General features: G+C 44.9%; 1 protein-coding gene across 1 annotated transcript; it reads left to right on the plus strand.

Annotated features, from left to right (window-relative positions):
• Nucleotides 1–15,612: 15,612 nt before the first annotated feature.
• LOC100540850 (zinc finger protein 208-like) lies at nucleotides 15,613–23,283 on the plus strand. The gene is made up of 2 exons (XM_031553837.1): nucleotides 15,613–16,174; nucleotides 17,858–23,283. Exon 2 carries the CDS (start codon nucleotides 18,123–18,125, stop codon nucleotides 19,956–19,958), a length of 1,836 nt encoding a protein of 611 aa, XP_031409697.1. The 5' UTR covers nucleotides 15,613–16,174; nucleotides 17,858–18,122; the 3' UTR covers nucleotides 19,959–23,283.
• Nucleotides 23,284–26,118: the final 2,835 nt, after the last annotated feature.

A 26,118-nucleotide genomic window follows, 5' to 3' on the forward strand; every position in this document is an offset into this window, starting at 1 on the left:
TTTTGAACAACATATTGGCAGCTTCTCTTCTAAAATGAAATGATTGCTTGAGTAGTCAGCTGTGATGAAGAGATGAAGAAGCATTTCTACAAACCTCAGTGTGTTGGTAGCAGAGTGCTGCCTCACTCCTACCCATCTCAATTCAGTTGATAATCTGCTCAGATATTACTTTCTCACCCATTGCACTGTTCCAGCAGCAGTACTATTGAGTAACCCCAGACCAAAGGAGAATTCTGTCTGTCCTCCCCTGGAGGTTTTGAATAAAAGTGTAGATGTGGCACTCAGGGACATGGTCAGTGGGTGTGGTGGAGATGGGTTCATGCTGGATTTGAACTCAGAGATCTTTTCCGACATTAGTGATTCTGTGATTCCATGACTTTTTCATGTAGAGTGCCTTGAGCAGAGCAATGGCATTAGGGAAAGGAAGGGAAGCTGATGAAAAGTCCATATCCGACCTTACGATTTCTTTGAGTTGTCTGTATCATGCAAGGAAGCCGACCGACCCTGGAGAAGACAAGGAGGGAAGGAAGAACATATGACTTAGCTCCAAGGATGCCAGCACATTTCTGACGCCTTGACAAAACTGGTTCTTATCCAAGATGTTCTCTGGTGTCACATTTTTGCAAGACCTAGAGGGCACATCCTTACACTGTCAGAGCTTGGCTGAAGGAGTGTGAGATCCACGCTGACTCCACAGGCAGTACTGAAATGTTCTGTAGAAGTGACTTGGAGTTGCTCTGGTGACAGAGTAACCCACATGTTTTATTTGTTTTTATAGAATGGCTTGTGTTGGAATGGACCTCAAAGATCACCCCCTTAGCAAGGGCAGGGTTGCCATCCACTAGATCAGACTGCCCAGGAGCAAACCCTATCTGTGCAAAGTACTCACCAGTACTCACCATGACAGGGAATAAACCAAGTAGTATCCCACCTGCTTCTGCTCCCACTTGCCTCTGCTTTTCTTCTCCTATATCCCTTGCATTACACAAACCTGATCCAGCAGCAGGTTCAGAGCTGATTCTCAGGATCAATCGACTAAGATGTTCCTAAGCAAAATCACTCAAAGCCGAGCCATGCATCTGCTCACTCTGTGCTTTCTCTTCTCCCTCAGCACAAAGCCAGGAATCACTGGTGCTCTACAGTCAGTAAGGATATAAAGAAACAGATTTTCCTCATCAGCAAATCTTTTAAGCTTGTGCTGTGCTAAGTAATGTAAGTCACATTGCCTGGACAGCATTAAGGTTCTCTCACAAACCCTCACCTGGCCTTAAGATGATGCAGAGGGTTCCCTGAACCTCTTTTAGCACAGAAGGACTGTTGTGTTTAAAATCCTTAGCAAGAGAAGGGTGGTGAGTAAAACAATACCTTTTGTTAATCTAATTGGTGCATCTCAAGAAAGCAGACAAGCTGTTGGGCACACAGGCTGTTTCTTTCTGCAGCCTGCTATTTGGCCTTCAAAATAAAGTGATTTTGAGAAGTCATGCGGAACATAATCAGTGGCTAAATCTGGCAGAAAAACAGGGTTTCCTTGTTTTCCTAAGTTCATAAGAAATGCAGGATGCTTGCCAGGGTGGGGTGTACGTATGTTTATGAGTGTGATTTGCTGGAGGGAGAGGGAGAAGGCAAAATATTTCATGTTTATTTTTATCTGGGGTTAGCAGTGACTCATAAGGAAGCAAAAAGGAACTTAGACCAGTGAACAAACAAAATTCGGGGTGGTGGATTGCATTTGGTGTCTGCAAATGATGAGGGAACCTGGCATTCCTGTTGGCCTCATCAATCCCATGTAGAGTTTGATGCCCTCGGCTTCTTATCTCTGAGCCAGCACAGGGCTGGGAAACTCACCACTCCTAGCACCTAAGGACTGAAAAGAAGAGCCTTCTTTATGCTGGCGGAGGTTCACTGCACGCTGGGTGAAATAGCTCAGTCAAAAACAGACCAACATTTTTAGACTGAACTTTGTGTCGCTGGAAAGTCTCCCAGAAGCTCTTAGATTGAGCAGCTACCTTAGAGGATGTTCAGTTAGTGTTGAAACCAGTGAAGGAGAAAAGACAAAGAAAATGTGTTTCTATAGAGTCTTTAAGTAGTGTCCGTACAGCTCTGTGGGTGGACTTCATGATCTCAAGGTTTTTCCTAATTCTAACGATTCTGTGATTCTTTGAGTGGGCATGGTGGGGATGAGTTGGAGGTTGGACTAGATGATCTTAGTGGTCTTTTCCAACCTCAAGGATTCTATGAATTCTGTACCTGAGCTTCTTATGGGACTTCAGCTTGCTTAATCAGACCCAGCTTGTCTTTCCCTTTCCTCCTCTGGAGCTATGAAGTTTTCAGGGCTGTTCCTCCGTCTTCCAAATTACATCAGATTTCCTCTCCCAAGAGGCCCCAGAGAAGAAGGAATCTGTGTTTACCTGCCCATACAAGGTCCAGTGACATCTCCTTGGCAGGCAAGCAGAAGACCAAGGGTAACATTTAATCCCTAATGCAATTCTTCAATTAATCACTTAATCTGCAATTAGACTAAAACAGGCTTATCAGCTACCTGGGTCAGGCCTTTCATTCCTAATTCCATCCACCAGTCATCATCTCAGTCAGATAGAGGGAGTGACAGGGCTTATACTCCAGAGAAGGGAACTCATTTCTGTATGGTAATTAGAAGTATTAGCATTAAAAATGCAGTTGTACTTCCTCTCACAAGCTTATTGTTTTGAGTGACTCAATTTGAGTGAGTCCAATACAACCTAATGCGCTTATTAGTTTTCATGATGATTTTTCAGAGTGTGACTGTGCATGAAACTATTCCATCTATGGAGTGTCCCATCTGCCACTTACTCTGTGTTTATCTGTGATGCAAAAGCATGTGAGAAGAATGTACATGGCACTGGGAGTTGGACTAGATGACCTTTGAATATCGCCTCCAACTCAAATGATTCTGTGATTCTATGATAACAGCAGGACTGAAGAGGATTGCAAAGGGTATCATGGTTTTGTGTATTCATACTGGACCTTCAAAGGATGCTGGTGTAAACCTGTGCTGTGCTAAGCATCACAGAGGAAAGCAACTGTTACATAGGGGAGTTCAGCTGGTGCACACCTCTCTGTATTGGGAGGACGTGCTCTGAAGGAGAAGGGAGAGGTCAGGGATGCACCTCACCCAGGCTGCTTTCACATCAGCATAAGGCATTGATCCCTGGTGTCAAAGGGCAGGTGATTCAGAGAGGCCAGCAGATCCTGTATGTGACTGTAGGATATATCATCCAAGACTAGGGGTGTGATGAAGTGTTCACTGTCATTAGTTTATATGGGTTGGCCAGTGAAGGTTTGACTCTCTAGTTTTCATATTACTACATGTGCATACAGATAGTCTGAATATATAACATTATGTACGTTGAAAATTTTATCACATGTACTCAGTACACCCAAATGTCAGCACAGCTCTGACATGAGCACCCATGGGTACCACAATTGGCACTGGCAGAGAAGGTGAGCCCCTTGTCAGCAATATCACTTTCCAGCTTTGTGTCATGGACTTCTCTGAGTCGTGTAGTATTAATGATGAGTCTCTTGCTCTCTGAAATGCTTTTTGCAGTGTGTCCATGCCAAAAGCAGGTATGAAGCTAACGCTGTCACTATTCAGGAGCAACCCAATCCAGCTGTGGCTGTCCCTGTTCATTGCAGGGCAGTAGGACCAGATGACCTTTAAAGGTCCCTTCTAAATAAAACAGTTCTATGATTCTATGACCAAAATTTCCCAGGTTTGATAGGAAGACAAGACATGTCAGCTCTGCGATTGCTCTCCTGCTGTCACAATTAAACTTGTGTGGAAAGACATTGTTAAGATAATAACAGATTGAAGCAAACCTTTGAGAGTGTGCTAGTAAAGACTGAATTATTGCAATAGAAATATTCCCTGTAGAAATGGTGAAGAACTTTAGGATAATTTTCAGTCATACCTCCTGTGAATCTTATAAATAGAAACAACACCAGCAAGAAATATATCAGAGGAAGGAAATCAGGAAAAAATATCCTGGAAATCTTCATGTTACAGCTCCATGGAGTTTGCAGCAAGCAGTGGTCAATTTGGCATAGCTATTTGTGAGTGACACAGGAAAGCAGTGCATCTCTCTCTATTTCCAGAAATGCCAAATCATCAATCATAGAATCATAGAATGGTTTGATTTGGAAGGGACCTGTGTGATCAACAAGTTCCAATATCTCCCATTAGACCAGGTTTCTCAAAGCCCCATCCAGCCTGGCCTTGAACACCTCTATTCAAACTGTGTATTTTTTTTCCTGACTACTTCAGGAGACAGAAATAGTGCTTGAGAAAGCAAATATCTGGGTATGCAGAGCCAAGCTGGGCTGGGTCCCAACAAAAACAAAAATATTCTGTCAACCCCATGCCTGCGGACAGGCTGCATCAAAATAAGAAGGCTCTGCTCTGGTTAAGGACATTATTTAGAAAAAGTCTTAGAATCCGAGCTGCACAGTAGAATGTTTGCTTTGATTCCAGCAATGAGTTTGAGCTTTGTCATTAAACATAAACGGAAGCATCAACTGCAAGCGATCCCTGGTCACTTCATTGGAGAAATGAGGTCAACCAGCCAGGCACAGTGCTTGACCTGGCACCTAACAGAGGCTGTGTGCCAGGATGATGCAGCCCTTCTTGGATTCCTTAGTTCAAGGTCTGTAGAAGAGAAATCCTTTCTGCAAATGGAGCCATTGAGTAAAGCATTTTGATTTGGTCCTGAATGCAGAAAAGAGAGTTTGAAATCTCTTCCCTAGGGAGCCTTACTCTGGTGCAGTAGGAACTGAAACTAACACATCCATCCCTTTCATAGAGATGTGGAAGATTTTTCTCTCAGGAGAGACTGAAGTTAGGAACCTGATACAGATATATTTTTCAGTTAAGCTGTATCTTCTAAACACAAAGCATTTAATCATAAAATGATGCTTACAGCGATGTAGAACAACAGACCTCTTAAACCAGTAAGAATTTTACACAGGAAGTCTTACTGTTTGGGAAGGAAAATAATCATTCTCTGCTATGCCATCTTTAAAAACATTCTTTTAGGCTTTCATTGAGTGAAATTATTTTGTAAAACAAAAACAAAAACAAAAAAAAAACCCAACTCTCATTAAATGTAATCATGATAACTGGTTCATTTTAACTACTGTTAAAATTAATGATTGAAGAGCTTGCCTCCTTCTTTCTCCATTTCTTCCTATGCATATATACTTTTGTCAAGGTCAAAGCAATTAAGCTTTCCTCTTCTGACATAGCTTGCTGCCTGGAAGCCCAGGGGAGCTGGGAAGACAGAGTGTGATTTCAAAGGCAGGATGCTGGGCGGATGGAGGAGGAGAGGGAAAAAAAGAAGCACGCGGGTGCCATTTCCTCAGATAAAATGACGTGCTTGGGAACATTTTGCCCATGTCACTGCAGAAGTGTGTATGTACCCAGTGCTTATCAGTGGACAAGATGCCTCAAACAAGAGTCAAATGCCTGCACAAAGTGAAGTTAATGGAAAAAGGGGCCTGGTTCAAAAGATGCTTTAGAAATGAATGATGTTATCTCGAGTGTTTGGGAGATGACTGAACTGGGCTGAAAATGCATGCAGCCCATGACTGTACCATGCTTTGTCACCTCTCCTGCAACTCTATGAACCTGTGAGCGTGTGAGCATCTGCTGAAGTTCCTTTTAAAAAGCACTTCACTGATCCAAAATGTATGGATTTGGAAAGTGTCTTGGCATTCACTGACTTCAAGCAATGCAAACTCCCTGCTGTAAAGTGGCAGTGTAATGGGGAAAAGAGCCCCCCAGGCAGGGGCTGGAGGTCCCCTCCTGGCTCTTGCAGCTCACTGGTGAGCCCTTCTCTGTTGATTTGCTTCCCTCCTTTCCACGCTGAGCTGTTCTTGCTGTGACAAGACCAACTCTCTCTTGCTGAGGTCTCCCGAAACTAAATGTTGTAGTACTACGAGTAATAAAAACATGCCAGAAAGTTTAGCACGCCATCTAAGCTCCCAAATTCCTTAAGGGATAATGCAGAAACCCTCCCCAAGCAATTCCAGTTCATGCCCTCATCATCGCTTTTTAATATCTGTTTTTTATTAAAGCCTTACTTTGCCTAAAACCACAGATCTCACATGTAGGTTAATTCTATAGCAATGAATCTCATTTGTATGCAAAAATATGTCAAACGATGCACCACTGTTTTCCAAAGAAGCTTTTTCTGGTTTTATGCTAACAATTTTTTTTTCCCTCCCTCTGTTAGGCTGTTATTATTGTCACAGATTAATGTAAGAATAAAAAGTACAGAGCAAGGAAAGAAAGCCCACAAAACAGCCCCCTGTCAAAATCAAATGCTTTGCATTTTGCATTCCCCCCAAACAACTGCAAACCCAATCATTTCTCACATAGTGGTGAGCCATCACTTTTAAAGGTTTTGGTGAACCCAGTTGCTGGTTCCTCTGGTGTAGGAGAGCAGTCCGGCAGCACAGAAAAAGGTTTTTTCATCACCAATAAGAAGTTGTCTCACCTAACTTTGGGCTCTGTAGTGCCTGAGCATTACATGGCATGTCTGCCCTTCCCTTCACAGTACCACTGAGATAAGAGGGCATTTGTGGAGCATGTGTCTTTTTCTTGAGGTCTGCTTTCAGCCCAGATTAATTGTGCCTTAGAAACATTTGGAGGGAGTCACTTACAAAGGGATTTATATGTGTTCTAGGTAAAGGTTTCATTCTTATCCTGATATCCCATTTAGAATTATCGAATCGTAGAATCATTAAGGTTGGAAAAGACCACTATTATCATTTAGGCATATACCTGAAGTGTCACCATCCCCATATGCCAGTTGGCCCAACTGAGTGAGCTTGGCACACACTCAGATCCTTCTCCATTCAGCAGAGAGGTCACTGCCAGCAGAGTCTTCCAGAGACATGAATCCATTCGGATCCCCATAGATCCATGATATATCACCACTCATCAGGGGCTCACAGGCAAAGCGTGCCTGAAACCCTGCCCAATTCTACTAAATTAAGCACCTAAGTCACACTGAAATATCTTCCGTGATCCATTCCTTGAAATGTAAATGCTCTTGTAAGGCAAAGCATGGGGACTGTCCCTAAAACAAGTTGGTTAATGTTTTGCATTACATGACCAAACTACATGAATTATCTTAACTTTCCCTTTAAACAGATAGTTCTAATTACACTTCATAAGTCTTTTTTTTTTTTTTTCCGGATTCTAATTGTTTCTTGTAAGAAACAGATGCCTAGCAAAACTCCATGCTACATAATGTCTTCCAGTCTTAATCCCTTGAGACTGAGGCTGTACAGGCCAATGGATGGCTCAGAAAAGGAGTGGCTAATAATGTATTCCTGGGTGTTTGGGGGGAGAGGTTGATGGCTATGTCTTCCTCTGTTTTGTTCAATTCCAATTGCAAGTCAGACAGGATGCCTTCAATTTCTAGAAACGATGGGTATATAACTTGATAAAATCCTGTCTGATTAGAAGCATTTCTCAGTTAATGACCATCGATTAATGCTAATCTCCAGTGAGTGACAAAGAAAATAATGGGTTCCTGGTGCCTACACTGTGCTGTCCACACAGATCAGACAATATCCCTTCCTGCATTGATGAATAAGGAGTGAAGAGCATCAGCGCATAATTCAGAAACCTCAGCTGCTGAATCTGGAGCACCTCGTTGTGTTTGCCATGAAATACTTTGTGAGGACTTGGTCTTAACATGTGCTCATCCACTGATAATCATAGAATGTCTTGGGTTGGAAGGGACCTCAAAGATGATCCAGTTCCAACCCTCCTGTCATGGTTGCCAGTCACAAAATCAGGCACCAGATCAGGCTGCCCAGGGATCCATCCAACCTGGCCTTGAGTAACTCCAGAGATGGGAGCTAATGCATCACTGGGAGCTAACACATCAGTCTTCTCAAATCACTGGTGAGCATGGAAAAACATCTTGATGATACCTTCTTCCTTGCAGCATGGAACATATTGCTGGCTATGATGTTCCCATCTCCAGGGATTGTAGATGTTAGATTTGCCCTTGACCAGTGACATCCAAATGTATCCTGGTGTATGGCTCTGGATCAGTACAGCAGTTCTCTACTAGACCAATAGCCAGGTTTTCACCTGTTTCTTGGCTCTTTTTCCCTTCTGATAGACAGACAAAGCTTCAGGTAAAGAAATGCTCTCTGCCCCTGTGGCAGAGAACGGCAGCGCCCTCCTGAGAAGGAAACCACAGCACCACGACCTTCTTGGCATCAGTTTAGAAGAGTTGGCACTGCTGAAGCAGTTGGCTCCAAAGGTGGCTCCAGGGGGTCCTAGAGATCCCTGAAGCAGGACACTGGCAGGAGACCTGATAACTGATAGACAATATCCTAAAGCCAGTGCAAGGGCACAACTTCAATCTTCCAGGAGCTCCCCTCTCTTCTCTTTTGAAGTTACTATGGGCAAATATTTCCATAAATGGGCCTTTACTCTCTCACTGCCCAAGCTTTACAAAGGGAGGCGACAGGAGATTGGCATGTTTTTCCTTAAGAGTCATCCTCTCCACAGAATTGATGTCACCAGCAATTAGAAATTTTCTTGGAGATTTCCAGGGGAATCTCTGTAGTTCTTAGGTATGACCTCGGGGAGGATGTGCCATCAGCTCGGGCTGCCCAGGCTTTGCTCACCAGGGTAGAGCAACATGCTGCATTAATCTGTTCCAGGTAACCCAGCTGTGCCACATTTTATGGAGCCAGCTTTCTCCAGGACCAGTTATCAGTTGTCTTACAAGGCATTACCCTACTTAGTGTTACAGGAAATACAAGTGTATGGGCTATCTGATGCTAATTGTGAAGCAATTATTCCTAATGACAAATTTTATGTTGAGCATGTCAGTGGTAATCATCACCTTTTTGAAGCTTGGGTCACGAACTCTCAAAGCTTAGCAGCCAGTCTTAACACAGCCTCTCTTTGCAGACCACAAAGAGAATGGGTCAAAACTTTGCTTTTCTTGGTCATCACCAATAACTGGAATAGCTCCTCTGAGAAGGCTAGCATTGTGCATCCCATGAATTTTCATCCTACTAATTTCCCTTTTTCTCCCCCTGACAGCTCACAAAAGCATTCATTACCATTGGACGTGGCTTTTGTTGCACTGTGTTTGTACATGAATGCAGTCCAAGACAATGCAGGAAGAGCAGAGCTGGCAAGATCATGCACTCCTCCCACAGTCCTGCAATTACTGTGGATTAAATTAAGAAACAGAAGGCAGTTGCTACAAACATAGTTAAATATAAGTTGAAAACAAATTAGCAGAGATGTGGACCTTCTGTACCAAATATCAGGTGCACAAATGCTGAAGAAGATGGAGGGAGGAATATTTAGTCAAGTGCAAGCATCTGGGAAGTATCTATCTCCACCTGAGCCAGTCACCTTCAGATCTGAAGCCAGTAAAGTCAATTTAGTCAATGGGACATGAGGCACAGTTCAGGCAGAAGAGGTTTAATTTGGGCTTTGTATTTTCAACAAGCATTTCTAAGGAGCAGCTGACACCTCTCCACTGCCACAAATGTGCAGAGAAATTCTAATTCATAACAACTACCTTCATTCCTGATAGGTGGAAGTCTACGAGTTACACAAAACAACAGCTTGTTGGGTTGTTTCTAAATCCAATGCCTTCACATGGTTCATTCAATGATTTCCCCAGGAAAAAATTCTCTTTGTAACTCCATCAGTGAGCAGAGAGGTCTCTTGAGTGTCCCTGAATGTAAGAAGGTCCAAATAATATTCTTCCATTGGAAGAATTCAACAGAGTTCAGTTCCTATTCCCCTGTTAGGAGCATCCCTGCAGTAGATTTGAGGGACTGGAAGATCAGAGAATATATTCTGCTTAAGTATGTGCTTCAAGATCAGTGACAAGAGCCCAGTTCCACTCCAGCTGAAGACAGTATTAAAGTTCTCATCGACTTCAATAGCAGAACAACAAAGCTCTAATGCTTCAAAGGTGCCTTTTGTGGTTCTTATCCTGCAAATAAGCACCATCTGCTCCTTTCAACAGGGAGCCATCCACCAGTTTCCTAATGTCTCCATGGACATGGCCCACATTTATGTAATCACAGCAGGTCCCCCACACTGTCAGGGAGGGGACAGACAGCCTCCCCCTGTACCAAAGGAGCTCTTGAGAATCAACAGGAGATTTACTTCTATCAAATTCATTGTGCTTGTGTTGAGAGTCCTCACATTTTTCAGTTCTGTGGCACAAGTTGCTAACTCAGCCCAGTCCACAGAGTGCTTGGATTAACACTAATTGGGACTTATTAATGCACAATTAGTATTGGTTAAGGAGATATAGAAGTCCTCTGTGGAGGTCAGAACAGCATGGCCTAAAAGCATGCCTTCTCACCGTGGCTTAAGAGCATCCATTCTCAGGTGTTTTTAAAGCTGAGACAACTCTTGAATACAACAAAAACTTCTTTTTATTTTACTTATAGTCCTGGAAATTGGGGATATTCAAAGCTTTCTGAACACAGTCTGGCAGGTTTGCTCAAGTATGAGATAACTCCTGAGCTCCCTTCCAACCTCAGCCATTCTGTGACTCTGCCAAATTCCTTTAGGTAAGGAATGAACTGTCTGTTGAACCCCAATCAAGACTGGGTGTCTTTCTAGAAGACAGGCTATTAATCAGAGCTTCACTTTTGGATATGCTTCCATATGATAAGTTTTCATGGTGAGAGTTGGTTAACAACAAGGACAGTCCAGGGTCTTATACACATACAAAGTAAATCTGCATTTCTCCATCCATGGAGACATCCCCATCCTTGGAGACAAATCAGGCTGAACGGGGCTCTGAGCACCTGATGGAGCTGTAGGTGTCCCTGTTCATTGCAGTGGGGTTGGAGCAGACGGCCTTTAAGGATCCCTTCCAACTCAAACAATACTATGATTCTATGATTATAAAAACAAATCTTGCTCTGAATTCTCATCTCACATCAATCAGTGATACAAGATACAGCCAAACAGCAAGCATGTGCTCAGATGAAACACTGCTATAGAACATTGTTTGAAGTGAGGGGGAAGAAATATCCTTATATTTACTGTCTCAGAGAAGCAGGTCTTTTACCATAAAACAATGCCAGCAAATGAGCTAAGACTAGGAGCTTCAAATTAATTGCACTGAGAAAAAAATCACATGTCCAAAGAGCAATGCTACTCATATTGTTTTCACATCCATTATGTGCTCGCAAAGAATCACGGTTGGATGTCATTATTTTGTCAATTTTGAGAACCAGTGCTTGCTCAAGGTTTTGCTTCAAATAAAGGATATTTCAAAGAAAACAGGGAAAAAAAAAAACCCAACACATGAGAGTGTGTGTTTCCAGCTTTGTTTTCTGACCTTTAATGCATCCTTTCCTTGGAAGGCATGTAAAGTACAAGAAATCAATGTCACTCATTTTCTCCACCACCAAAAGAAGATTAAGAAAGCAAGACAATAAATCACGAAATGTCAAAAATCTTTTCTCCCTTGAGTCAGCTCCCAACAAATCATTGTGACTCTGTAAGCTCAGACTGGAAGATGCTGCACTGTGACTGTGTAGGCATTTTATCATGAAACCTGGGCAGATGATAAGTATCCATAATTAAACGTCAAGAAGTTTTGTTGATGGGTCTCTCACCATAGGGCCTAAAGCTCTAGGGACTCAGAAGAGCAAACGATGCCCATGGTGCCTGAATCTCTAGGAGCATATGTACATTAGAGTCAGAGAATCAATTAGGTTGGAAAAGACCTTCAGGATCAACAAGTCCAACCAACGGCCTGACCTACCATGTCCCATTCCTTAGTGCCACATCTGCACACCTCTAAAATACCCCAGGTGTGGAAGTCCTAAATGTCCTTGAGCAGAAGGGCTCCCAAACATTTTCTTTGCACATTGGCCTCCCTCTGCATCCTACTGTATGTTCATAAAGACCTCATTTCTTCCTAGGTTTTTAAGACTGGTTTTTAAGACAGCATGGCTTGAATCCAGAGGGTTTTTTGACTGTGCTAGTTTGGACCACACTTTAAACATGAATAATATCATAGAATGGCTTGAGTTGGAAAGGACCTTAAAGATCATCTAGTTCCATCCCCTCTGCTGTGGTCAGGATTGCCAACCACCAGATGAGGCTGCCCAGGGCTCCATCCATTCGAACTGGCCTTGAATGCCTCCAGGATGTAGCATCCACAAATGAGTCTTTGGAGAACAATGCAAAAAACTTCAATTCCACTGACACTTCACATTGCTTAGAATAGGCATATTTGTTTGCTATTCTCTAGGCATTTGAGGAAGTCAGAAAAAATGATACTCAAGCTTGCTTCACCAGCTCTGCAGTTAAAAACACTTTGAACTTGAGTATTTCCACTCCCTAAAAATGTTTCTATTACCCTTGTCTTGTAGACTATCTAGTTTTGTAGACTGTATATGGAAATCCTGACTGCCCTTCTTCAAGTGAGGAGGAGTGAGCCTGAAGAACAGAAGGCTCAGAGAGATGACACCAAACAACTACTGAAAGAAGATGGTGGACATGTTGTTTTGAGAAAGGGACCCTGTAGCCAGAGTGAAGGGAATGTGATTCGAGGGATTAAGGGTGGCCAGATCCCAAAGTCCTTGTAAAGCCCCAGCTCCTTGCTCCTCGTGTTGGACATCTGGAGGATCAGATGGTTGGATCCCTCCCACCATGCCTACATATAAGAAGTCCACCACTTTCCACGCTGGTGCCATCATGCTGAGAAACTCCAGGCAGCCAGACCAAGACACCAAGAGCCCACTTCCAGCCCCAGACATGCTTGTACCCACAAGACAGACATGGACAGGTAATGGTGACCTGGATGGGTTGAAATCAGTGCTGGCACTTACTGTGCCCAAGTCACTTTTTCATTTCAGGCCCTTATTCATCTGAGCATGGCAGATACGGAATCAGCCATGGACTCTGTCATGATTCTCATGGTATCAGGATGGGAAGAGGTGAGCTTGGGCTGCACAATGAAGCTGTAAGAGCACCTGAATGAAGCTGCTGAAAACAAAAAAGCTTTTCTTGTTAATCAGATGCTCAAAAGCAATTAGAGAAGGTAGGGTGGGGGAAAATTTTTATTCTCCTTTGTCACATTTGCCTTACAATGAGAACTGTTTCCTAAATTAATAACAACAATCTATGGTGCACTGAGCCTCAGCTAGCACCTAACGTGTTTGCTAATCTCAGGAACAATCACGGTCTGAACAAATAATAGTTTGGGTTCCTGCCTCCCTTATCTCCCCTCGCTGCATTGTCCAGCTCTCCTGCTTTGTGTGTACCCAGCACAGCAACCTCATTCCTTTCAGCCTCTTGATGTGATTAACTGTGGCATCTTTAATAAAACCTGCAGCAATATTTCCATTGTAAAGCAGGGCGAAGATTTCATTTTTCTTCCCCTTCTCCTTTACTTTGCCAAATTCCATTTTTATTTCACTGTATAATTAATCAGCCACTGGAGCATGTGACAGCTCAGCTTATATTTAGTTCTCACTTCTCGTGTGCAGCCTCATTGGATACAGCTGGTTGGTCAAACGCAGAGTTGGATTTATCTGAAAAAACAACACATGAATTGCCAGACTGGGTTGGACCTTTCCTCCACCAAGCCTAACATCTTGTTTCCAGCAGCAGATAGCATTCTGGTATTACAGCATCTACCAGTTATCCATCCATCCATCCAGTTTCATTCATCCGTCTTCCTGCTAAATGTCAAAGTACACAAGCTGGTTATTGGGAACATCTCCCAGCACAGGACAGGGCTTGGACACATCCTGCCAACACCTGTATGTATAAAGGGTTGATGTGACACTGAGGAATATGGGTTATGGGGCATGGTGGTGATGGGTCAACTGATTTGATGATCTTAGTGGTCTTTTCCAACCTTAATGACTCTATGATTCTGTGTTTCCACTGTCCATGTTAGGTCATTGGCCATGATGGACTAGAAGAGTTGGCAGGTGAAGAATGTGGGGAGTTGGGTGTTTGATAAGAAGGGGGATGAGGGAAGGAGCATGAGGGTGAAATTCTTGTGGAGACACTGAGAAGGAGTTCCTATCTAAATAGTAGCTATATCTATATACATTTAATAAACAGAGAGAGATACAGAGAGTGAAAAAGAGAGAGGGAGAAGATGCACAAAGCACACACGATAATATTTACATGTACTACCCAAATTCCCAAATGCAAGAAGGCCTTATTAAATCAAAAGTGAAGAGTTAGCTTTTGGAAAATACAATGGAACAAATCAAATTGTCAGAAGTGTGAGATTCCCCTCGGCAGGAGCAGGCTGGGAAAAGCTTCCACTGGCATCTAGTGGCATGTTACAGAGGCAGTCACTGCGATCAGCAGTGCAGCTTCCCCTCCAAAATGGGTCACTGTGGAGTAGCAGAGATTTCATTCAGACTAAGAGGTCACCACTTCCAAAACTGGGAGTAGGAAGAGGCCTTTTTGGACCCTAAACATGCCCCAGTGACTTCAGCCATGAAGCCCTTTTAGGAATGAATATAAGAGTCTCTGAGTCCATTTTTGATAGCACAAAAGCTAGGGCACGCCAGGATGAGGTTGTTGGTGGAGCTGATGACTGGCACCATCCAAAGAATATCCCAGTGCAAGGTGAGGTTAGGGTGAATGCATTATGGTAATGGGAAGGATGGGAAAAGGGGAATGTTGCCAAAGCAGTCCTGCATGTGAGGGATCTTGCTGCAACACACCTGTGGCTTTCCGTCACGGTCTGTCTTGCTTAGGACCTGCTGTGGTACGACCTCATGCATCAAAACAGAAGACTTGAGTAAGGCAAACTTGATGATGGTGGTTTGCGGTGGGGTAGAAAAGACATGAGCAGACTTTAACCAAGGCACATATGAGGTATAGACAGCTTCTGAACTCCAGGGGCCTTGCAACACAAAACTTTCTCATGTGAGCTGAGCAGGCATCCCACCCTCTCCTGCCTCAGTTTCCCTAAATCAAAGAGCAGGAGAAGAGGATGTTTGCAGCCTTGTGCCACCCTTAACACAGAGCTTCCTGCTGAGTCTCAAAACCTCTCTACCAGGAAGATCCAGGAGGGTCTGAGTGATTTCTCTGAGGTCTTGCTGAGCCTCAGCCTCAACCAAGTGGTGCTCATCACTCTGCTAAATCATAGAATCATTTAGGTCCTAGTCCAAATATCAGGACAGGAGAAGCAATTGCTAGTTCCCAACTACTGTTGATATCTATCCATTTAAAATATGCAGATCTAAGAACATCATTACTTTTTAATAATTATTGCTATAATTAAAAATATTTCTTGCAACTCAGTGTTGCATTACAAAATGTCCTGAAGCAGATTCCTTTTTTGATATTATTTTATTTCGTTTAGTTGTTTTGTTAGATCACTCCTAAGTTTCAGGGAGATTCCAAACAACCCACCAAAATATTGATTTGTTATCACGTTAAATATTATAGAATCATAGAATCATAGAATTGTTAAGGTTGGAAAACACCTTTAAGATCATCTATTCCAACTGTTGACCCATCACCACCATTATTGCAAACTTGTATCTAGAAGTTAGGAATATATTGCTCGCAGGAACCTATCTGGTGACATTGCAGTGATTTCTCTGTCACTGCACTGCCTCAGCGCCCACCTTGCACCACCTGCACGATCTTTGTGCCTTCACTGAGCAACACAAGGGCTGCTTTGCTGCTTGCAAGGCATGAGCCTTTCTGCTTCCATTCTGGGGGCTGCGAGCTGCTGCGGACAGAGAACCACTGGATAAATACATCCTCCCTCATACAAAGCAAACGCTTTCATTCCAAAGCAGCCGCATCCTGACCGCAAAAGGGCAAGAACTACAATCCCCAGCAGGCAGCGCGGAGCTCCAGCCCTTAGCTATCCTCCTTCCCCCCCAGTGCTGCAGCCAGCAGCGGGACTCACGCGTGGGAATCCCACCCGTTGGCATCCCATCCCCTCGGCCCTTTGCTCTCTGCCTTTGTTCAGTTCACCCTTCCTCCGGCAGCTCTCGCTGTGCTGCCTGCAGAATTCCTTTCGGTTGGCCGGGCTGCAGATGCGAGAAGGCAGCAGCACACTGTGCCCCGGTTGTCCCCAGGAGAGCGATGATGCCAGCCCCAGACTGACAGCTCATCCAGGTAAGGTGCTTTTCTGACAGCCCATCTCCATGTGTCCGGGTAGGCTGAGGAAAAGGCAAATTGGCTCTCGCTGGGATGCTGTCCTTGGTTGCTGAGCTGGAAGGAAAGGTGGGTTTTGGATTGGTAGGATCTGGATGCTTGGAAATAAAGAGAAAGAAGAAAGCAGGCAGGGATTTTTTCTTTAACACCAATCAGGATGTGTTGCTTTTTGCCAAAATCCTGGGGTAACAAAACCCAGCAAAGTGCTGCTGCAGATTTCCTAACAATTGGTGGTCAGGGGGTGACTGCTGCCTGCCCAGAGGGGGAAATGGCCTTTCTGGGTAACAGTATGCTTTGGAACTTTTCTGAGCCCTCTTAGCAGCCTGGCCAATGCTGAGGCTTTGTCTGCTGGATTAAAATCTGTTGTAGGGTCAGATATCAGCCCTCCACTCAGGAGGGGTCCAGCCCCCTGGGAGCTTCCACCCCCCATTGGCAAGCTCTGGACCCGTGTCCTGCTCCAGCTGTGTATGTTTTGTCTCTCTTCACCCTAGAAAAGCTTGTAGGTGGTTGCTTTTAAAATATATCTTACTTTTTCCATCAGTGCTTCTGTCCCAATCTGGCAAGTTCCGCCTGGACAGGAGCATCATTGTGCTTCAGAGGCAGATCTCCAGACATTAGTGGAGATCCAGATGGATTTGCCGAAAGGGACTAAATTTGAAATAACTTTTCTCATTATAACTGCCCTCTGAAATAGCTGTCCCTCTTCATTTACCACTCTGAGCCTTTCCTTTGAGGAGCAAGCAGCTACAATCTCCTCACCACCATTGTGTTGGGATGTCCATATGCCCAATCTCCCATTGAATCTCCTGATCCATGGCACATCCCTGCATCCCCTGTGCCTTGGTGGCCATCTCCCCAGGGACTCTTCTTCCCAGTCACAGCCTCCCAGAGCTCCGGGGGAGATCTCACTGGCAATCCATGTCCCTGCTGGCAGGCACCCTATAACTGGTAGGTTTGGCAGCAGCACCTCCAGTATAAGCTTGGCTAGCCGTATGGCTTTGTTGGCAGTCACCTCCAGCAACAATGTTCCTCCCCTCAGTCTTTCTTGATCTTTTCCCAGCTGGAATTCAGTCTTGAGAGGAGATGCTGCTCACATCTGTTGGCCCTTCCTTTTGTCTAATGGCAACACATAGGATCCAGATCCTGCATCATACTGACTCTTCTCTGAAGGGGACAAAGTCACTTCAGCTTTCTGCATCCCACTTCTCCAGATGTACACTGACTCCATTTCCCCTGTGAATGGAGGTTCTGCCAGCACAAAGCAGCAAAGTTTGTTTTGCAAGCAGTGCCAAGTTTGGTTTTCTTAGGGGTTTGGATGAGAAATTGCAACAATTGCATTGCAATAATGCAAACTGCATTACGTTATTAATGTATTTATTTCTAAATCTTGGTAAAAGGATGAAGAAGTATTCTGGTGCAGCAATAGAGCTGAAATCTCAGCATCATTCTAGCAATGAGTGCATGAATCCTTGCATTGCCAGGGGAAATCAGCTTCTTCCTGATCTCTTTGTTGGAATCCTTTGGCTTCAAATGTCCTGAGTTCAGTCTCCCCTGGAGCAGCTGAAGTGTGGCCCATTGTGTTTACGTACTGAACAAAGCTGGTGGAGAAAAAATAATGCCTTAATTTTTCCTTTATTTTTTCAGTCTGGCAATCTCCAGGAATGCAAAGAAGCTCCTGCAGGAGATCAGATTGGACAGGAGATGAAGTTACAAACATTGCTTCTGCAGCTGAGTCAAAGGAGGCTGAGAAATGAGGAAGACCGTTGGCCTTTCCCCTGTGGGGAATAAAGCACGTCTATCAAAGTACATCTCAATGTGTATGTCCTGATGGCTTTTGTATCCTCCCTGACAGTCCGTCCCCATAACATCGTGGCCTTTTGGCAGCCCCATCACTCAGAGCACTGTTGCCATGAAGGCCGTGGTGAAGGCACACCCGTGCCAGGAGTGCGGCAAGTCCTTCAGCAAGAAGGGCAACCTGAAGAGACACCAACGCATCCACACGGCGGAGGAGCTCTTTGCTTGCGGGGAGTGTGGCCGGCGTTTCACCACCCGAGGTCACCTGAGGACCCACCAGAGCATCCACACCGGAGAGAGGCCCTTCTGCTGCGGGGAGTGCGGGCGTTCCTTCCGCCTGGAGATATGTCTGGCGGCCCACACGAAGACACACACCAAGGGTGGGCCCTACTTCTGTGCCCACTGCGGCAAGAGGCTGAGCACAAAGATCTACTTCAACATTCACATGCGGACGCACAAGGAGAAGAGGCCGTTCTCCTGCAGCGAGTGTGGGAAGAGCTTTGTGAAGAAGGGAATGCTCACGGCTCACAAGGAGATCCATAAGCGAGAGAAGCCCTTCCAGTGCCCCGAGTGCAGCAGATGCTTTGGGCAGAGTGCCACGCTGTTGGCCCACCAGAAGATCCACCTTCGTGGAGGGCCTTTCATTTGCACTGAGTGTGGGAAGAGCTTGAGCACCAAGCGGTATTTCAACGTCCATCAGAGAAACCATGCTAAGGAAAAGCCACTCAAGGGACACATCGAAGATGCGTCTCTGCAGGTCATACAGATTAAAGAGGAAACTGCCTTTAAGTCAGAAGAAAATGTGTTGGAGTGTGTGTTTAACGAAGGACCTAAAATCCCATGTGATCCAAAAAGCCCTCGTTGGAAAATCCAAACGAAAGAGGAAGCAGGACCACCCACCTACGACACAGAAAACATCACTGCCTGCCAGAAACTTCACATCAAGGAAGAACCACAAGAAAACCTGGACTGTGGAAAACTCTTTGATCCAGAACTCTCACTGATGGTTTTACAGGGAAGACAGGTTAAAAAGAAAAGGGATTCTGATGGGCAACATGACCAAAAAGGTCTCGTAGCTGGTAACAGGGTGCTCCACGTGAAGGAAGAACCACAGAAAAGCACTGACAGTGAGATCCACTGTAGTCAGAAGCCAAACCTGAGTGCCACCCAAAGGATCCAGATTGAAGAGAAAGCTGGTGTGAAGGATGACCACCAGAAGACACAGAGCCCAAGGAGGAAGCAGAAGAAATGCAGTCAACCCACCAAAGAGGGGACGCCAAAGAACCAGGAGAAATCCACATCCAAGAAAGATCTCTCAACAGAACGAGCTTCCAAAGGTGAACGGATATTCCCCTGTTCCGAGTGTGGCAAGAGTTTCAATCAGAAATCAAACCTGACCAGACACCAGAAGATCCACACGAGCGAGGGGCCGTACAAGTGCAGCGAGTGCGGGGAGAGCTTCCGCATGAACCGCAAACTGGTCCGGCACCAGCGAGCCCACATGAGCGAGCCTTTCAAATGTACCGAGTGCGGGAAGAGCTTCACCCAGCGCTCCAACCTGGTTCGGCATCAGAGGATTCACACCAAGGAGGAGCCCTACCAGTGCCCTGAGTGTGAGAAGACCTTCAACCAGAAGGCCAATCTCTTCCGGCATCAAACGATCCACGTCCGCATGGGGCCTTGCAAGTGCACCAAGTGTGGGAAATGCTTCCCCCAGAAGCGTCACCTCATTAAACATCAGCTGCTCCACTCCCGAGGTGGGGCCTACAAGTGTGGGGTCTGTGGGAAGCGCTACCGGCTGAAGAAGTATCTGAGGAGGCACCAGAAAATCCATGCGCGGGAAGGAGCTGGCTCCTACATGAAATGTGGGGAGAACACAAGGCCTGGGGATGGGTCTCAACCCGCTGAGCAGAAAGCACTGGACCCTGTGATGAATGAAGAGGAGAGCTGAGAGGATCTGGTACTCATTGCTGAAGGAAAAATCTTTGAGAAATGGGGATGGAAACAAACTGATGTTTGTGGGGTGGGTGAGGTTTGAGGGAGCAAAGCACTGATAGAAACTGGTCCCATCCTGCTGCTTTCTGAGTCAACTCTCAGCATATCCTTTGCTTACAGCTATGGGATGAGGCTGGAGAATACAACTCTTCAGAGCACTTAGACGTGAAGGTATGAGCCCCTGGCATCCTTAGTAATGGGATGCTTGTGCCTCTAAACCTGCCAAAACGCTGGAGGCCAACAATGTTTTGTGTGGGCAATGTGTGGCCAGAATTGCTGGGAGGGATTTATTTCTATTATATCACAGTGCTTCTGAGAGAAAGCTGCTTCTCATCTGCCTGCTTCTCTGCCCATCACTGTAAAGCTTATGGTATAGGACGTTGACTTTTCAGGGCAGTATTTGGGGAGTTCAAACCAAGTAGCAGGAACTGCTGAACAGATCTTCAGACTTTATGGGCTAGAAAACTGGAAAATATTTTCCTGTTGGGATGCTTTCCCTACCTTTCCCTGATATAATGGGAACTGTGCAGCTACTCAAAAGTATGGACAGTTCAAGAGTTTTTATTGCTCACTGCTAATGATTTTGTTGGAGGCTTTGAGCATTCTGACCTAGCTGTAGGTGTCCCTGTTCATTGCAGGGGAGTTGGACTAGATGACCTTTAAAGATCCCTTCCAAGTCAGATAATTCTATGATTCCCTCAGCAGAGTGTTTTTTGTGTCTGGAAAGTCCTTGATGAAGTGGAAAAGCAGAGTGAGCCCACAATCCCATGAGCCACTCCCCAAGACATCTTTGCAGCCTTTGTACCTGGCCACATGAGCGCTGACAGATTGAAAACACTTATCAGGGTTTGTTGTTTGCTGTAATATGTAGAGTCCAAGGGAATAGAAAAATGTTCCACAGTGAGGTAGTATCTCTGCCTCTGGTTTTGTGCAGGTAGAGAAGTCCCTTACCCATTCCTAAAGCACAGACTTCCTCCCAGGGTGTCTTGCACATGGCATCTTCTTGAAGGCACTGAAAGACATCAGCGTAACTTTGGGAAACTACTTGCTGTGACACTTCAGACCCAAACTGTTCTTTGTCTGAACTGACTATTCTGGAGCAACTGCCTCCAGGCAGGGACATGGAGGCAGATATGTTTCAAAGTGAACAGGACAAATAATGTTTGAGCTTTGCCTTTCCCAACTGCTTGGACATCACTTTGCTGTGGTGACTCAAGGCCAGCACTGAGTACTGCTGCCAAATTCCAAAAGCACAGAGTAACTTTCATGTCATCATCAACTGTAGATAAGTTTTTCCTCAACTACCTCTGGCCTGGTGAAGGATCATTTCTGGGCAGAAAAGGCAGATATACCAGAGAAAACAATTTTGGGGTTTTTTAGGGGTATCTGAGGTCACCCTTGTTATGGCAATGGTTCTGGGCCTTACGGTGGGTAGGTGCACCCTTCAGTGCAGGGCTGGGAAACTATGCTCCTCAGGAAGAGTGTGGCTAAGCCAGCTAGAAAAGCAAAACCGCTTCTATTGGGCCTGCTGAGGGGCAGAGGTAAAGCAGAGCTCTTCAGTGAGGAGAAAATAATCACCAGATGAATTAATTTATTTCCTTTTTATTAGTCTGGCATGATGCTGTAAAGATTTTGCCAGTAAGAGGAAGTGGTGTGGGAGGTTTGCCAGTTGTATTGCTGGGACCTTTGACATACACAAAGAAGTGAGTCAATGTCAGTAGCCTTCCTGGACATCTCTGGATCTTGCACCATTCACCATGGCCAGTGTGGGTGTTCCAACTTCTGGGGAAAATCAGGGCTGATAGAGTTTGTATTATCTTCTCAATAAAGTAAGTAAGTAAAGAACAAAGGCAAACAAAGTGAACCTGTTTTCTGTTTGTGGTTTTCGTTTCATCAGCTATCACCGAGAGAACCACACTACTACTATCCACAATGCAACAGGTAAAACTGCCAGGCAAGAGATGGAAAAGTGATAACCAAAAGAAAATGGTTGATGAAGAGCCCTCCAGGCTATGCTGACCATGTTGACCATCCCTCCACCAACCAGCTGGGAGTTCAGACCCCCATGTAGAGACCTGGGGCTCCAGCCAGCGATCCACACATAGGTACTATGTGAAGTGCTCTAAGGTATCTGCACATTTATGCCCTAAATATGGTTATTTTCATCTGTGATCCAAACACCACCCTTAGTGTCCCACTTATGGATGCACAATGCTAGAAGCAAAGACTTCCTTGGGTACCACCAGGATCTGCCCATCGTAGGGACATGATGTGATAGATTCCTCAAAGGACCCTTTCAAACAGATGGTTCACAGACAGTTTGTCCAGTGTCTGCTGCTAATTGTCATGTTAGGGGCTTGGATCAGGACCATGGAATAATTAAAGCACTTTGAGGGAAAATGGATTTATCTGGGGATTGGACAATGCCAAATCCTATCCCATCCGGGTAGCAAAATAACCTTCATCCTTTTTTCCTTGAACTCATTAAAAGAAATCATAATACAAAACTGCTTAAAATCATTGCCTCATTCTCCACTGCACAGATTTTATGCAGAAAACCACATCTGTGAGTGCTTATTCACTCAGCAGTCTCAGTTACCACGTGAATAGGATCCTCACAAGCTCTGATTTTGCCATCATGGCCAGGCTGAAGCTGGAAGAATGAGATCACAGTCATGTTAATGGACAGAGATCCAGGCTCTGATAGAAAGAACTATTCCAGTGTTGCACAGTGGGACAGGAAATCTTGTATTGAGACACTTGCTACAATTTTTATGTCCGTGTACATTTCTAATGTGGTTTTTTTGAGGAATTTAAGAACTTTTTGAACTTTACAGTGACTCACTGACTATCTGTGTGTATCATCTCAGTATCTCCTTGACTCCAGCCTGCCTGGAGGAGAGATGGAGACAGACTGAGATGGAGAGCACTTCCATGAGAGTGTGTATCTCGTGCTTTGATGGGACGCATAGAGCCAATTGGTGCTCAGCATGTTATAATGTGGTGGGAATGAGAGGGTCTTTGGCACCAGAGCAAACATCTGCTTGGACATAAGTACCCTGGGATGTTTACTTGTCTTTTGAGGACGTGATGGTTCCCGTGAGAACTTCCTCAAGAATCTCAGGCTGCAGGGAGCCTGGTGTCCCCACTAACAGGGATTGAGGAGAGGAAAAGGACCAGAGTGAAAACTAGGTGAGCAACAGGACATTCAGCATCACACATTTCCACAAATCCCTTCTCTGTTCACTGAGCAAACAGGCTCCATGAGGACATGGTCAGTGGGCACGGTGGTGATGGGTTGATGGTTGGACTAGGTGATCTTAGTGGTCTTTTCCAACCTTAATGATTCTGTGATTCTATAATATTTACATCCCATCAGCAACTTGGCCACCTCTCATCCCATCCAGGTGCAGAGTGGTGCAGCCAGGTACTGCCATATGGGGCCATGTTATCAAACTGAATTGCCCACAGCCAACACCCATCTGGAGCCATGTACTCATCCATGTCTGCCTTAAATAAAGGGATCCTGAGATTTCCTAAGTACTTGAATTAAAATGGATGGATGAATATGGGAAACAAGTGCTTCTGATGGACATAGCAACATGCATGTTCCTAAGAGTGCAACAGCAAAACTAGGCAGTGCATAAGATCAAGCCTGTTGTATTCCCATGGTTGGTTGCAATCACAGTAGCTATCAGGAAAGAAAAAGGGAGTAAAACACTCTCTCCTTCAAAAGATATATATGTATATGTACATATATAACCATTTAAACTGGCAAAACTTGCAAACGCTATGAAGCAGAGGCCAGGGCAAAGAGGATGACATGATGCCCTAGCTGTTGGGTTCAGAGTTGAACCCATGCGCTACAACAATTCAGTCACTTCCTCCAAAAGAACATCTCCGGAGATTTAATTTCTCCATCTTTGGCACCCTGTAAGTGCCAGAAATAATGAAGTTCAGCATTTCAGCCTAATTTTAGGTATGAGGAAACTGAGGCAAAGCTTTGGATCCATGCAAAATCCCACCAGCAACCTACATCAGATGCACACATACATCCACTTCTGATTCTCTACCTCACGCTTTGAAATAGCTGTGGGATCACCTCATCTGAATAACGATGTCAGGAGACCTTGCTTTGTTGCTGTCCAAGTGGCATCGACAAGCACACACTCAAAATCAGAGAACATATGGAATATAAAGCATGCAGCCATCAAAACATGTTGAACTCCTTTTTTACAGTACCATTATTTTAATAGCAATAATTAAAAGGAAAAAAAAAAGCAATTAAAAAAAAAGCAACCTCACTACATCTGGATGTATAATTCAAAGAAGCCATGGGCAGTTCTCCAGCCCTGAGGGCACCAACCTGACTTGCTGAATCCACTCAGCTGAATTCCATTCTCTCTGGAGGTGTCCATGGCCAGGTTGGATGGGGCCCTGAGCAGCCTCGTCTAGTATTAAATGGGGAGGTTGGTGGCCCTGCCAGTGGCAAGAGGTTGGAGCTTTATAATCTTTGAGGTCCCTTCCAACCCAAGCCATTCTATGATTCTATGATTCATCCCTGGCCCCAGATCTGCTCAAGTGAAGAGTTTCAGGTATAAACATGAGTGTTGAGAAAACTGTGCTCAGGTGCCCAAGAACATCACCATCTGTTTTGAAGACATAGGCTTAGGTTTTCTATCACCCTGAATTAGAGCACATCCAGCAGCCTCCAAAAGCTCCAAGGCCTGCAATGGGACCCAAACTGGCAGAAAACAGCTTCTACTGTGAGTTTTGCACCATCATCACTGCTGGTCCTGCCCATAGCCTAATCTGCTGGCATGATAACTACAGGAGCTGGGGGCTTGCAATAAGACTCACAGCCACATCAAGAAGACAATTTTCTTGGACTCACTGGGTGGAGATGTCTGGCAGAGGACAGTGAACTGGTGCTGGAAGTAGCACTCTGATACTTCCTCAGCAAATCAAAGAGTCATAGAATGGTTGGGTTGGAAGGGACCTTAAAGCCCACCCAGTCCCAACCCCTGCCATGGACTTGGCATCTTTGCAGCTCTTCTCTGGTCTGTTTGCTAAGCACAGCATGGAGAGAGGGTCAGCCCACTTGCTGCTGAGAGTGGTTTTGTGGGAGAAGAAAGGGTTTGCTCAGCAATCAGTTGGAGCCCAGCTGCTTCTGCATCCTGGAAGCCACTATAGAGCTTGTTACAGAAACACGAAGTAGATGAGAGCGGCACCCTCCACTCCTCCTTCCCTTCGTGCTTTTGGCTGCTGGATTCAGCTCGTGCCCTGCACGCCATCCCCAGCATAGCCCCTGTGGCTCTCTGCCCACCAAACTAACATCCTACCATTAATGGGCAAAGTGCTCTGATGCCACAATGGCACAAGCTGAAAGAAGGGTCTGTGTGCTATTACCTTGCAGAAACTGGGCCAGCCCGTCTGCAGAACCCACGTGCTTGCTGGATGAGCATAATGGATAGCTGCACAGAATTAAGAACCGTCTCCATTTTGATCTTTTTTCGTGTGTGTTTGTGACTTTTTTCTCTTCCCTGGTAGATCTGTTTGATTTTCAAGGTTTCTTTCAACATTTTAACTCCTTTAATCCTGCATTTCTGTTGCACTGGCGGTAAATTCATTATCCCTAAATACAAGGACTGATAACAGACCATGATCATAGCATGCTAAACTAGTACATGAAAGGCAAGGAATTAAATCATCCACTGGAAAACAGACCATAGTGGAAGAATGCTGTTTCCTGAAAGCTTTGTATCCTTTTAAGCTTGTTTTTTCTTTTGTTGCATTTGTTGTTGGTGGTGGTTTGTTTTTGTGCAAGATGTTCTTGCTTCAGAAATTTCTGCACAGCTCTGCCCTATTTCTGCAAGCTGTGAGGCAGGGAGATGGTGGCTGTGCTCAGCCCCAAAGCCTGGTTGTGTCCCTTATTTAGGGATTTTCTCTCTAGGATGAAGTAACAGCAAAAAAGAGTTGTTCTTTTTCTGACTCACATTACGTCTTGCTAATAACCCCACTGCATATCAACAAATTGGAGATGGAGATGATCTGGAAGAGGCAATGTACACTACAGGGCAAATCTGCCCTGGTGAGGTGACCGCTTTTCCAACTGG

The sequence above is a fragment of the Meleagris gallopavo genome, chromosome 6 (genome assembly GCF_000146605.3).
Source record: "Meleagris gallopavo isolate NT-WF06-2002-E0010 breed Aviagen turkey brand Nicholas breeding stock chromosome 6, Turkey_5.1, whole genome shotgun sequence".
Taxonomy (NCBI): domain Eukaryota; kingdom Metazoa; phylum Chordata; class Aves; order Galliformes; family Phasianidae; genus Meleagris; species Meleagris gallopavo.

What these genes read in the sequence shown, in the direction of transcription:
- LOC100540850 (XM_031553837.1), top strand. Translation starts at nt 18,123, where the DNA reads ATGAAGGCCGTGGTGAAGGCACACCCGTGCCAGGAGTGCGGCAAGTCC.